Below are 13,983 nucleotides of genomic sequence, written 5' to 3'. Positions count from 1 at the left end.
AGAAAAGGCAGGACCTTGCAGCTGGTCCCTTTGATGACTGGAGATATACTGGACATTGCTGGCCAGGGAAAAGGTTCATCCACAGCTTTGCTCGTTGATGCCTGAGGTAAGCGGCTGCAACAAACCTACCTACCTAGGTAGGTAGGTAGGTACCTTCTAAGAAGAGGTAAGGTACCTAGGCACCTTCATTCTCACACATTTCTTTTTGTGCTTCATCCATTACTCACCAACAACATGCTTTTCGGTACACAGAGAACCGACCTTGGTGTGCTGTTGAATCGTCCACGCCCCAACAAATGGCAACAGTTCTGGTCTAAGCCGTGCATATTTCTTACACATTTCTTATACAGTCTCCGTCGCATTACCCACGAGCCTCCCGCAAATCCCATCTCTATTGTGTGCATATCAGACACGCACAATTATCAACCTCATTTGCCCCTTGGAGATGTACTCATTCACGCCGGAGATCTTACACAGTCGGGGTCGCTCGGAGAGCTAAAAGCTACTGTTGCCTGGCTCAAATCTCAACCACACACACACAAGATCATCGTGGCAGGAAACCACGACATACTGCTCGATAAAGGCTGTGATCGTCGGGAGGAATCAGCAGCTGAAAGCGAGTGTCTAGATTGGGGAGATTGTATTTATCTTCAGAACGAGACTACAACTGTCACCTGCAGAAATGGCCGAACCCTAAAGATATATGGAAGCCCTCTATCACCTCGCAACGGAAACTGGTCATTTCAATATTCACGGAGCCAAAATGTTTGGTCAGATACTGCTCCAAACGATATTGACGTTCTCGTCACTCACGGCCCTCCTTTCGCTCATCTCGATCTAAATCTCGGATGTCATTATCTTCTCAAAGAGTTATGGCGCATCCGTCCTCTGCTCCATGTTTTCGGGCATGTACATGAAGGGTATGGACAGGAATCTGTGGTTTTTGATAGATTGCAAAAGACGTACGAGAAGGCTTTATGTGATGGCACCTTCTGGAGTTTAATGAAGGTATTCAAGGAGTTTTTGAGGTTGCTCCCAATGAGGAAGAAGCCGGCAATGACTACCTGTCAACTTGTGAACCCAGCAATGGTCGGTGGACTTAGGGATGATGAGAAGAGAAAGGCAATCAAAGTCATTATTTAATTATCTTGTCGAAGTGACACTAAGAGAGCACTTGAGTATATTGGGTTCAGCTACAAAGGCCGCATAGCGCTCAGCAACAATTATATTCATAGCCACAAACTCAGTGCTTCGGAATCTGTCCTCTGGCGTCTCACCAGAAGAGATTGAGATAGGTGATTTGCTCAGTCAGACGATGTACAGCCTTGGCCCAGGATGGTTGAAGTTCACGAACTACTTCACGGGCATGCAGTTCCGCCTCGGCTTCTTCGCCGACGATGATTGCAGGACAACACCGCCGTGGTAAGCCTCTTTCGATGAGTCGGTCGAAGAAGTACTCCATCTCAGAGTGAAGACCGGCGGTATATCCAACGACAAGGTACTTATACATTCGGTACAGGGATGTAGTAGGATTCTTCTCCTTGGTAGGAGCTGGTTTTTCCTGGCGCTCATGTCGTTGATCAAGCAACCAAGTAAATTTAGGGACATCGTGCATTTGGCCAAAGAAGGAGAGGCAGTTGAGGTTTGGGTAGACAGCACGGATTGCCGCAAGACAAGGCATGTTGGACACTTCTAGGGAACGGTCAGATTCTTTCTTGTTTGTGTTAAGTATCCCGTTACAAGTCTCAACAGCCGTTACTGAAAACACCCCAAAATTAATAATCTAGGCTTAATACGCTCAATTTTTGCCCAAATGGGATGTCAAGATGGACGAAGTTTCAGGCTATTAACGATTTACATGCAAAGTCCTTTAGGATTGAGGCTCCTATTACCCGATGCTTTGCAAGTTGAGAAAGCTAACAATCATGATATTGACCCAGTGAGGCTTTGCCTCATGAGGGGCAATGAATGTTTAAATCATACTAGACATTTGGGATGCCTAGATATATCTTTCGAGGATATCTAATAAACGTAAAAAAAGAGATTATAAAACGCAGGTAAGAACATCAAGAGGCATTAATCATCATGAGAAAGCAGTCTGTCTGTGATTCCACGATCCGAGGAAATGCCAAACATCGGATCACGCGATAAGGAGCTCGCTCAGTAATATGGCTGGGGGAGGAAAGAAAACTCAGGACCTTCACCTTATGTGACAAAAGACATTTAGGCAAATTAGCCTAAGTTTATGGGACTCTTTACTAAGTTTATTTTAGCATCCTCTCATTACGTCCAAACTTTTCTTGCTCCCGAATGGTGCTATGGCATGTCTTTGCGGTGACATCTCCGGAAAACCCCACTTGTTCCGGCCTACTGGCAACGGCCTGAAAGATAGAGCGTCAAGGGCGGGGCGGGGCGGGGCCGTTGTTGGCTTGCGGGGTTGGGCGCTCGGCTGGCAGTTTTCCACGGCTTCTTCAATGAGGTAGCCAATGGATTGATCCAATGGATTTTTGGAACACTTCAGACGAGTTCCGGGACATATAATTCAGAGATTCATCAAACTCGAGACTAGGGTCTGTCGGCAACTGATTGAGTTGTCCTACCCGTCAGGACGGGCCCTCCGGATTTACCGTTGTAAGAAGAAGAAGAAAAAATCCCCAAACAGAAGGATTCCGAGGTTCTTTTCAGGGTCTCTCTGCTGGTTCGATGGCAGTGAAGCGAGGTCGGCAGTCGCCGGCGCAGCTCAGCTAAGACAGTTGAGGAAATTTTCCAGTGGCAAGCGATTACGATTGGGCGATTAAATGGAGTCGGTGGGTGGTTGATTCCTCTGATTGGATGGGCCACAGACTTTCCGAACTTGACCGATCACGCCGCGTGCACATGCGCAAGACGGAAATCGCTGACGGGCTCAGTTATACCTACGCTCTCATTGGCAATTGCTGTTCTATCTAAGATTCTGGTCCCCGGCGCTCAACCTTTATCATCTCTTCCCTCCCCAACGGTCAACTTACCTTTTGTCTTACTCTCCTCCTTCAAATCCTCTCGATACCCCTTGTCTTGCTGTTCGTGATTTGCGTTGTTTCATCTCCCAATTGTCAACCTTCCGACCTGTTCCGCCCATCACAATAGACCCCAGTTGACCGTCCGTTGAATTTTTGGCCACCTTGCGCCCGAGGCCCGCCATCTGTTTCGCCCTGAAACTTTCGCTCTTCATCCTTTCAAGACCAACCATCGTCTCTCCAAATCACCATCAATCGTAATCGACATCATGTCGTTCTCCAGCCTTGTTCAGGACTTGAGCCTTCGCGACTCCAATGGCGCTCGCCGCCCTCAGATCCCCGGTCCCCGCTCATCCGTCTCGACTCTCGATGACCGAGCTTCACACGTCTCGCGTGCTATGTCCTACACCAGCACTGCTGCCACCAGCGTTAGCATTTCCGGCGACATTTCAAGCCAACTTCATGGTGGTTACTTCCACCCTCTGGCCCGTTCATGGCAGGCCGAGCGCCAACTCACAAAGGTATGTAGCGTAATTGAGACCTTAGTGACTAAGGCCGAGGTGTCTAACAGGATGTATACAGTCCATGCTCATCTACCCTCTGTTCGTCACCGATGGCGAAGGCGACATGATTCTCGTCCCTTCTCTACCCGGCCAGCACCAGCTCAGCTGTGACAAGCTGATTCCCTTCCTCGAGCCTCTCGTTCATAAGGGCCTCCGCTCTGTTATTCTCTTTGGTGTTCCCATGCAAACCGGCACAAAGGACGCTCTAGGTACCGCCGCCGACGACCCTGAGGGACCTGTCATCAAGGCCATTCAAATCATTCGCCGCCGTTTCCCACAGCTCTTCATCTGCTGTGATGTCTGTCTTTGCGAGTACACTTCTCATGGTCATTGCGGTATTCTCCGTGATGATGGCAGTCTGAACAACCAGTTGTCTGTCGACCGTATCTCTGATGTCGCCATCGCTTATGCCAAGGCTGGCGCTCACTGCGTAGCTCCTTCAGATATGAACGACGGCCGCATTCGCGCCATCAAGCTTAAACTGATTGAGGAGGGAATTGCCCACAAGACCGTTCTTATGTCGTACTCTGCCAAGTTCTCAGGCTGCTTGTATGGCCCATTCCGAGATGCCGCCGGCTCAGCACCTTCATTTGGTGACCGCAAGTGCTACCAGCTTCCTCCCGGTGGTCGTGGCCTCGCACGACGTGCCATCGTGCGAGATATCAATGAGGGAGCCGATATTATTATGGTGAAGCCTGCTAGTCAGTATCTGGACATTATCAGTGATGCCAAGGACCTGGGTAAAGATCTTCCCGTGGCAGCATACCAGGTTAGTGGCGAGTATGCTATGATACATGCCGGGGCCAAGGCTGGAGTCTTCGATCTCAAGGCAATGGCTTTCGAGTCAACAGAAGGCATTCTTCGAGCTGGTGCTACTATTGTGGTCAGCTACTTCACGCCTGACTTCCTCGACTGGCTCGAAAACTAAGGATTACAAATTACACGTGATACAACGAGATTTATTTCAAGGCGTTGGCGGGTGTTTGGGACGAAAAATATGGGCATTTTGTAAATGAAGAAAGGGAACAAGGGATTTGATTATATTATATCAAAAAGAACTATACGAATGGAATCAAGAATCACTCGCTAATGAAAGACATATATACATACGAACCCGAATTGATTTGCTGTCACTGGTGCTTGTTATACATGACACCGATAATCCCAGTAACTTGAACAGATATAGCTACTAAGGTAATGGATTGACAGGACTGCAGACTGAGTTGAAGATGAGATACAGATTGTATAGCGCGGTGGGCCATGACAAGGAAACGAAGCGTATCTGTCAGGCTCGACCAATGCTGCTGAGGTGTGGTTTTGTGCGAATGATAAGCACAGATGACGTGTCGTTCGTTCTACTCATCTTGAAAGATGAGGTCGACGAGAAACTAGATGGCTGGCAGTGAAGCGGGATAGTGATAGCCGTGTCGATCACAGCACACTTTGGAGCCATGGGGCATGAGCACAAGCAGGTCCACAGGGCGATGTTTACAAGATTATGGAGTAGTAGACGCGAGATAGGACCTGGCAAGCTTATATGTTTTATGGTACGAAGTAGCGAGGGTTGGTACTTTGTGACTACTTCTTTACTAACGGTATTTGGCAGACTGAAGCACATCAAAAATCACCAATGCCGAGGTATACAGTGCATAGCACCTCATGCGTAAATTCAAAAATACGGTATCAAGACGCAACAGAAACGCTGTCTATTCGCCAGCCCCTATCGTCTACGTTGGAAATCTGGGTCTTCTTGTTTTTGTCGTCGTCAGCTGTGAGCTCATGATGCGCCGTGTTGACGCGCTGGGAGCTCTCCCTTCCCCTGAAGCACAGCCCGGTTTTTCTCCACATGAGAGTTCAGTTGCCGTGTCAGAGAGTGCGAAGAGGGAAACAAGCTTTATTGGTAGTTTCATGTTGACAACTGAGATCGGTCCCAGAGAAGAGGATGTGAGATCGAAGTCTGGACGAACCAACAAACGAACCAACAAGTTTGCCAAGTATTGATCGACTATGTACCAAGTTAGTATCCTCAATGATCTCTCGATTCACATAGAGCTCGACTCAGCTCACCGCGTGAGCTATGCTAGAGGTTATACAGAATTGGCTCTTTTACGGTTTAGGATGGTGTTGTGTTTGAGTTACGCTTCACCGAGAATGTAGTCGAGCTGTAACGCCGGGAATACTACCTTGTGTGCTGCCGACCAGTCGTCTGAGATGGCAGCTTGAAGTGGTGCAGACGATAGATGATGATGATGGGCCGGGTGATCATCAGGGCGGATTTCCCATCTTGCACAACTGAGGATGTGCTGTTTCTCAATGGCTCTGTCGTAAAGTCGAAGCCGCTTAACCGTGCCAAACATTTGTATGTAACCCGTGAAGCTGTGTACTCTACAGGTGAGACAATATCTGGTGCACTGTTGGGATGCCTGCATCACAGTCTAGGTATCCATAGCAGTTGAAAGGATATGGGAGGCTACAGAGTATCGGTACCTCACGTACGCGCGTTTCTGAGGGAGCATCCCAGTATCTGGAACCCTACATGTTGTAAATAATTGGGCCTGGAGGGACGTTATCATAATTTGTGTGGTGGGTCCATGTTGATGCTGGTTTAACGTCAAATGCAAATGCAAATGAAGAAGAAGATAGAACGATTGGATTGATTGGAAAATATCTGAGGGCCTATAATTACTATATCATGCAACAACGATAAAAACATTAAGAAGTTAAGGATAATCCTGTGGAAAAATGTACATACGTAGCCAAAGCTATTCAATAGACGGAAATAAAGAAACAGACAGATTTACAGGGGTAGGAAACCTTGGCTTTTTCTTAGCCAATGCTTAATTACTTCCCTGAACCGACACCCCCCAGTTTTAAAATAGATGTCTCACCATAGCGTGGAAAATCAAGGTATCATGGCATTGTCTTTGTCAGCGGACGCCTTCGGAAACCTCTCTGGTCTTTGGATACACATATGATGTTTTAGGTGCGTCTCTTTAAGCCGCATTATCCATCTGCCTACCTTATACAACGATCAAAACCCTTTCTATTTCATGCTTAAACTGATATCTGAGAAAACTCGGTTATCGGCATCATATCAAGCACTTGTCATGCAATCATCCACCATCTTGTGCTATACAAACTCCACCAAGATGCTGCAGATCTCCATTCTTCGCCCCTGGTCCTGACTGGTATGCGGCTTGAACTGTCGAAGATCGGTAGATGGGTGGGCAACAATGTGGATATGCATTCATGGCATTTATAACCTGCGTTATACTATTATGTATGCATAGGAGGAAGCGAACCAGGGCGTTTCAAGCCAAATCAAGACGTTGAAACACAGCGTGTCTCCAGTGATAGACGTTTGGCTCACGGGACGGTGCAAGTTGATAGGCTACCTCTGTCCATTCGTGTGAACAACTGGAGCTGAAGCTGGAACGGGAACTGCGAGTGTCTGTCACTTGTATAGTATAGTAGTGATACTGTGAGATACTGTATAACCCTGACTCCCAACCCCAACACTATGTATACCGTAGTCTGCCTTTTCCCTGTTTCCTTCTCTTCTGCGTCATCGTCGTCGTCGCCCTTTGTTCTCTACATCAACGGCCGTGTTTCTTCAGTACCTACCTACAGAGACTACAAGAGATCCCCTGGTGGTCATCTCTTGGCATCTCTAGCCCTCACTCTCATCCTCGTTCCCTCCTCCACAGCTGATCTCTCGGCAAAGACTCGTCCACTTCCTCCAGTTTTTGTTTTACTTTGGTCAAAACTGTTCCATTTGTTTCCTACACCAGGAATTAGAAGATTATCACGCTCCTTCCATTTCTGTCGTTTTCTCTTCCACGCTTTCCACTTGGTAACCCACGCCCTCTTTCCCCATTTCCCTCCTGGGCCACTTCCTTCCTCGTTTTCCCATCTCTGCCAGACCAGGACCGCCCAAAAGGTCTCCCTGGACTTTCAACTATGAGTCGTCATTCTCATTCGATACACTCACTCTCTGACGAGGAGAAGATGGGATTGCTCGACAACAGGTCTGTCTCCGACGTTGACAGTGACAGCGGCCGAGATGATCAAGACCACCATCGGCTTCACTTTGAGAAATGGGCCGGCCCCATTCTCGCTCCTGTAGACTACGTTCGTTCAACCCCTTGGAGAGTTTACCTAGTTCGCTTCGCCTGGTTCTTCGTTCCCAGTTATCTTCAGGGACGACATGCTCGGGAACAGATTCGACCGGCTAAGCTCGCTCCTACAGCCTACCTCGACGGCATGCGAGGTGTTGCCGCCCTCGTCGTCTTGTTTTGTCATTTCTTCTACCAGGCATTCGTCATCGCCAAAGGCTGGGGCTGTGACGATGCCCACTACAACATCTTGAAGCTACCAATTATCCGATTGTGGTATCAGGGACCTCCAGCTGTCTGTCTTTTCTTTGTCATCTCGGGATACGCCCTCTCCTATCGACCTCTAAAGCTCATCCGGAGCAGGAACACTCAGGACTTCTCGACTACCATGAGTTCTCTGGTGTTCCGACGGGGCATACGCCTATACCTTCCAACCGCTATCTCTACCCTAATGATCGTTTCCTTCATCCGCTTGGGTGTTTACGAATGGACGAGAGAGTTTGCCATGGACCGTACCTTCATGAGGAACGTCAGAGAACCTCACCCCCAACGTCTCTCCACAAACCATGCCCAGTTCGCAGAATGGGCAAAGGATATGTTCGATTTTGTCCATGTCTTCGGCTGGAAGACCCACGGTGGAAGCACCAGTAGGTCAAACCATCCACTTAAATAAATCCTACTAACCATTCATCTAGACTATGACCAGCATCTGTGGACCATCCCTGTTGAGTTTCGTTGCTCGCTGTATCTCTTCCTCACCCTAATAGCCACTGCTCGACTTCGAAGTCAGTATCGATTTATCACAGTTGCCGGTATAATGTTCTTTACCTACCGAAATTCACGTTGGGAATTTATCATGTTCCTCTGCGGCATGGTCCTGGCTGAAATTGATCTTATCCGCGGCGCCCACGTCTCACCTCCTGCTCTCCCCATCGAGGAGAAGACCCAGCCTAGTCAACGCCGTTGGTACCAGAGCGCTTTCTGGGCAATTTTCAGTGTCGCTAGCTTATATCTTATGAGCCAACCCGATGAGGGCGGTGATCGAACACCGGGCTGGATCTACCTTACGTCGCTGATTCCTAAGTGGTGGGCGGCCGAAAAGTACAGATACTGGCAATGTACGGGCGCTGTTATGTTTGTTCTCGCAGTGAGCCGCTCGTCTAACTGGCAGCGCGTATTCAACTCGGCGTTCGTGCAGTACTTGGGCAAGATCTCCTATGCCCTTTATCTTATGCATGGACCCGCCATCCATGCCGTTGGATATCATTTCGAAAAATGGTCCTATAGCGTGACGGGTACCGAGGGGCACCGCTTCACTGCTGGTTTCGTCCTGAGCTCGTTCTTTGTGATTCCAACTATCTTTTGGTGGGCTGATATATTTTGGCGGGCGGTCGATATCCCAACAGTCAAATTCGCAAAATGGTGGGAAAACAAGCTTATTGTTAAGTCGGACTAGAGTTCATGGCACCAGAAGAAAACTGATTCGTGATATTCGGCGTTTGAGGTTAGCGTTTTGCAAGCTTTGGTTCTACAGAGGCTGGTCTTCGGAACGAAGACCTATTCGACGGCGTTTGGGTGGTTGATTTCTATCGCACAAGGGACAGAGGGAGGGGTCTATTTCTTTCATCCCGGGAGAGGTTTATGAGATGTCGTGACTTGGTGGCATCCAGACGTTCCGTTCAGTTGCTAAAACAGTACCATATTAACAGAACTTTAGATCATTTCGTGTGCGAATATAGGTGCAGGGAGATCAATGAAATACACTTCTATTTCTAGCTGTATCATGTGCACGTCAGCTATATCTACCTAAACGATCACCCAAACTCTTGGGTCCTCTTCTAGATGATTTTTTCATATGGGAAATAGGATCGGGCAATCTAGTCATGGTTAGGTCGTGCATACACCTGTTTGCCTGCCACCCATGTCTCCTTAACTTTTAGGGTGCGTAAATTATCTATATCGTAAGACTCGATAGGTTTATCAAGGACAACCCAATCAGCCAAAGCGCCGTCGCGGATGACACCAGCGCGAGTATCAAGAAAGGCTCCATAAGCAGTAGCTCCCGTGAATCCCCACATCGCTTCATCTAAGCTCAATGCCTCTTCTGTGTGCCAGCCATCGGGGCTATCGTCTGTTCCACGACCCGTATGCGGGCTTCGACGGGTTACGGCGGCGTAGATGCCCTGGAATGGGTTGGGGGGCTCGACAGGAAAATCGCTACCCAGAATCGGATGGGCAGAAAGAACAGAACGCATCCGGTAGGCGGAGGACGATAGACGGTCTTTACCAAGCCGAGCAAGAGCATACTTCATGTCTGATGTTGCATGTGTGGGTTGAATAGAGGGAATGATGCCGACTTCTCGAATCCGTCGCTGATCATCTGGATGGATTATTTGGGCGTGCTCAATGCGAAAGCGATGGCGAGCTTGACAAGCAGCACGCGCTTCAATCTGATCGTGGGCAGACTGGTCCGGAGTCGAAGGGTGTGCACCCTGAGCAGTAGCCTCATGAAGGCACTGCTGGACAAGAGCCGCCTCAAGAGCGTCAACAGCGTTACGGTTGGCAAGATCGCCGATAGCATGGATATTGACCTGGTATCCGTCGGCAGCCCAGCGCTTGGTCACATCAGTAAGAGCAGAGGCGTTAATAAGAAGCGAGCCTGATGTCCACGGGTGGTCGGAGTATGGCTCGAGCATGGCGCTGCCCCAACTTCCGAGAGCGCCGTCTGGCTGAGGTTAATCACTACCTTGGATGGTTTTGATGGAGACACGTACCCGCAAATAGCTTGACACTCTGAACTGCAAAGCGATCATCGTCTCGGGCGAACTTGACAGCTTCCTCTGGGCAGTACGAGTTACGCTGAGGACATTCCAACATTGCATAGACACGAAGGGTCCAGTCGTCTCCTGAAGAGAGCTCGTTGTAGAGATTCAAAGTATCTGGAGTTGCTCCAGCATCGTGCATGCCAACAAGACCAACCTCGTTAAGGCGCTTCATGGCGGTCTTGACTGTACGAGCCTTAAAGTCCCGGCCAGGCTGAGGCCAAATTGAGATGACCAGGTCCATAGCGTTATCGCAGAAGACACCGAGGCCAGGGTCGCGAATGATCTCACCGCCCGGAACAGCTTCAGGGAGGTCTGATGGGAGGAGATCGAGCACAGGCTGGGAAACCCAAGTGCAGTGAACATCAATGCGATCAAGCATAAGATAGATGCCGCTGAGCTCTGTATCCTGCGTTATATCTGCCTATGAAACTTGTTAGTGTATGGCGGGAAGCTAATAGATATGAGTGTCTTACAGCTGTGGGCATACGTCCAAAAAAGGTCTGATCCCATCCAACTCCGCGAACCCAATTGCCTTTCGATCCGGCCCCAGGGTTAGCAGAGATGTAGTCTTTGATCCTCGTACGAACCTCTGCGAGAGATTGGGCACCGAACAGATCAACAGAGTGGAGGAACTCCCCGTACTGGAGCAAGTGACCATGTCCATCCCAGAGTCCTGGAATCACACAACCATCTATCACGGGCTGATCAGCGTCTCGTGGACCAACAGAAGTAAAGACGCCATCCGCAACAGTGAAACATTGGGCTTCAGCCTGCTCAGGGTCATGTGTTCGGATGGAATTGTAACAATATGTTGCGGATTCTCCCTCGCCCGAAACTGTGAGTGGCTGTTGAAGACGGTACGCAACTGCAAAAGCGACAACTATGAGGGGCAGGACGAGTCCCCATCTGATCAAAGAGGCTGTGACAGCCATCGTCGAACACTTGGCTTATAACTGAACTGCTACTCCTGATGTAAGTAGCAGAGCCTAGTTGTGTAAAGGCATTGGATCTGTTAGAGATGGCGGAGCTATGATTTGATAGCTGCGTGTTATCGATAAGAATTTCGGTGATCTTTGTGGGGGAAGCTGCATGATACGCGGGAGGAGGTTTTCGTCTCAAGGTTTGATTTAGATAGTGCGCATCATAGAAAAGAAAACATTATTTCTCTTCAAGATATATTCGCCTAGAATTATAGGACATGAGGTGTCTTGCTACGGTTAACTTCATGATGAGATTTGTGTCAACCAGGGATCCTTACCTAATTGCATCTTGATCGCGAGCTTACCCCAGAGTCATAGCTCTCCACATTAGACTAATTCGTACCTTAATTGAATCACCAACCAGATTCCCTTGAGCTCTGATTGATTTCACAACTGTTGACCCATGTAATATACTTTTAAGGATACACAAGTCCTGCGAAGAGCAGTTCTATGGCTCGCTCTCAAACATCAAGCTCCACTGGTCTTCAAACAATAGGAGATAGAGACTTGGTGTCACTGTTTGTGATGACTTGCAATAACTACTGGCTGAATACGGCAAAAAGGATGCTGCCGTGGCTGGTACACTGAATAAGTAGCCTATCTGCCTATCTATATCTTTGGATGCCTATCTAGAACTGCCTATATAATCGCATGGCACTGTCAGACTTGATCCGACACTGTCAGCTTGACTTTTCGGAAGCTTCCTATCCATCCACCTCTATCACATCAGCAACAACAGTAACGATAACTGTCATCCTAACAATCTGGCCATCTATTAACAATAGAAGAATAAGCCCAAACATGGCTCTCTCGCGAGCTGAAATCGAGTCCATCACGGCTGTTCACGTTCGAGAGCCCCTTCCGGCCGACACCCTCACGGCCGCTTTCAACTCCAAACCTTTCATTCCTATTGAATCAATCATCAACCTCCGCGATCTAGGTGCTGTCCCTGGCAGTGCCATACGCCCTGGCCATATCTTTCGTTCTGGTATGCTTGACACAGCCGCTGACATCCCAGAAGCCATGGCCTGGCTGACTGCCAACGTCAAGACTGTTTTTGATCTTCGCAGCAAGGAAGAGCGAGCTACGTATCCCAGTCCAAAAATAACCGGTGTCAATTTTGTCTTCTGCGAGCGCGTTGCTGAATACCCCCAGCCTAGTCCCGCTGACTTTGCTCTTGATGACGGCAGAACGGCCTGGAGGGAGCAGCTGATGGCTGTCATAGCGGCGTACAAACCCTCTATCCGAGCAATCCTCGAACACGTGAGGGACAAACCGGACGAGCCCTTTCTCTTTCACTGCACTGGTAGGCAATCCAAGTTTATGTTCAAAGGGCTGTGAAACTAAGCGTAAAACTGAGCTATAGCTGGCCGTGACCGCACGGGCGTCATGGCAGGGCTCCTGCAGACCCTTGCTGGCACAAGCCAACAAGACGTCATCTTCGATTATATGCTATCACGGATTGGTATCGAGCCAGCCCGCGAGCGTCTACTCTTGTTCATATTGGCAAACATTGACGTGAAGAGCGCTGAGGAGCCTGGCTTTTGGAACATGGTTAGCCTACGCCCGAGCTTTTGGGAGGCTTTTGGTCAAGGTGTCGAAGCCGAGTATGGGGGATGGGATGGCTACGTGAAGGGCCTTGGGTTCTCAGCCAAGGATCTGGAGACCATCAAGCATAACTTGCGGGCTTAACGATGTTATGGCCGATGCTGCCCCCTGAAGGCAGGGCAGAATCGTATTGGAAATGGTTCAAGTTGGCTGAAATGAGGGTTTCCACTGTACAGTGAGTGTTACGATCTCCATTGCATCTGGGTCGGATACGTCGAGTTGACCACATGTATGGCTCGATATCGCGACCTGAGGGACCTGGGGAGGCAATAGAAGATGAGGATATTGGACGTTCCCTTGTATGTAGGTCGTCCTGTCATGGTTGATCCTGCTGCCCATCTCGATCTTGCTCACCATCATCATCTTCGTCATCATTTCATCTCAATATCTCACTTGCGTGGACATAGAGGCAATCATAACCAACTTTAACATACTCATCGTCTCTCAGCTTTGTAAAACCAAGACTGAGTACCTTATCCACAAAAACTCCCTAATTCATCTGCAGCCCTATGACATCACATCCACTGCTAAGAGCCCTGTCTGGGAACCCGTTGGACCCTGCATCTTGAGCAAGGGTCTACTACTCGTACCCGCCTACCAATTAAACTCCATTGCATCCCATCTAGTGACGTTTCAGTACATCTTCAAAAACGTCAATTCCGCCACTGTCCTGTAGACCAAGAGCCGATTCGTTCCCAATGTGTTCTGTATTTCCAAGTTTTGCTCCTCATGAAGGGTCTGTCTTTTGGCCAATCCCTCTTTCAGGGATCAGGTTAGAGGTAGTTAATAGTGGTATCAACTCTTTTGGATCTGCAGACAACGAAATCCGCTGACCAGGTTTCCCTATCTATTTCATCAATGGTCGTAATAGGTGATGCAATAATTCTTGGCCAAGC

At 48.8% G+C, this 13,983-nt stretch overlaps 6 protein-coding genes across 6 annotated transcripts; 4 read left to right on the top strand and 2 right to left on the bottom strand.

The window, feature by feature from the left end:
- Positions 1-234: 234 nt before the first annotated feature.
- On the top strand, positions 235-1,143 carry FPRO_08060 (related to phosphoesterases; the record flags this gene model as incomplete). Its single annotated transcript, XM_031233815.1, has 1 exon — positions 235-1,143. One exon carries the CDS (start codon positions 235-237, stop codon positions 1,141-1,143), a length of 909 nt encoding a protein of 302 aa, XP_031083615.1.
- Positions 1,144-1,273: 130 nt separating this feature from the next.
- Positions 1,274-1,681, bottom strand: FPRO_08061 (uncharacterized protein; the record flags this gene model as incomplete). The annotated part of the gene is made up of 1 exon (XM_031233814.1): positions 1,274-1,681. The coding sequence occupies one exon, from the start codon at positions 1,679-1,681 to the stop codon at positions 1,274-1,276; it is 408 nt and encodes a 135-aa protein (XP_031083614.1).
- A 1,584-nt stretch (positions 1,682-3,265) lies between these two features.
- Positions 3,266-4,487, top strand: FPRO_08062 (putative porphobilinogen synthase; the record flags this gene model as incomplete). Its single annotated transcript, XM_031233813.1, has 2 exons — positions 3,266-3,517; positions 3,579-4,487. The coding sequence occupies 2 exons, from the start codon at positions 3,266-3,268 to the stop codon at positions 4,485-4,487; spliced, it is 1,161 nt and encodes a 386-aa protein (XP_031083613.1).
- Positions 4,488-7,519: 3,032 nt separating this feature from the next.
- Positions 7,520-9,130, top strand: FPRO_08063 (uncharacterized protein; the record flags this gene model as incomplete). Its single annotated transcript, XM_031233812.1, has 2 exons — positions 7,520-8,321; positions 8,370-9,130. 2 exons carry the CDS (start codon positions 7,520-7,522, stop codon positions 9,128-9,130), a joined length of 1,563 nt encoding a protein of 520 aa, XP_031083612.1.
- Positions 9,131-9,551: 421 nt separating this feature from the next.
- Positions 9,552-11,431, bottom strand: FPRO_08064 (uncharacterized protein; the record flags this gene model as incomplete). Its single annotated transcript, XM_031233811.1, has 3 exons — positions 9,552-10,399; positions 10,449-10,920; positions 10,973-11,431. 3 exons carry the CDS (start codon positions 11,429-11,431, stop codon positions 9,552-9,554), a joined length of 1,779 nt encoding a protein of 592 aa, XP_031083611.1.
- Positions 11,432-12,280: 849 nt separating this feature from the next.
- FPRO_08065 (uncharacterized protein) lies at positions 12,281-13,171 on the top strand (the record flags this gene model as incomplete). The annotated part of the gene is made up of 2 exons (XM_031233810.1): positions 12,281-12,785; positions 12,846-13,171. The coding sequence occupies 2 exons, from the start codon at positions 12,281-12,283 to the stop codon at positions 13,169-13,171; spliced, it is 831 nt and encodes a 276-aa protein (XP_031083610.1).
- Positions 13,172-13,983: the final 812 nt, after the last annotated feature.

Source organism: Fusarium proliferatum (genome assembly GCF_900067095.1).
Source record: "Fusarium proliferatum ET1 genome assembly, contig: FPRO_scaffold007, whole genome shotgun sequence".
Classification (NCBI taxonomy): Eukaryota; Fungi; Ascomycota; class Sordariomycetes; order Hypocreales; family Nectriaceae; genus Fusarium; species Fusarium proliferatum.
Note: the sequence above shows the minus strand (reverse complement) of the source record. Positions and strands in the feature narration are given on the sequence as shown.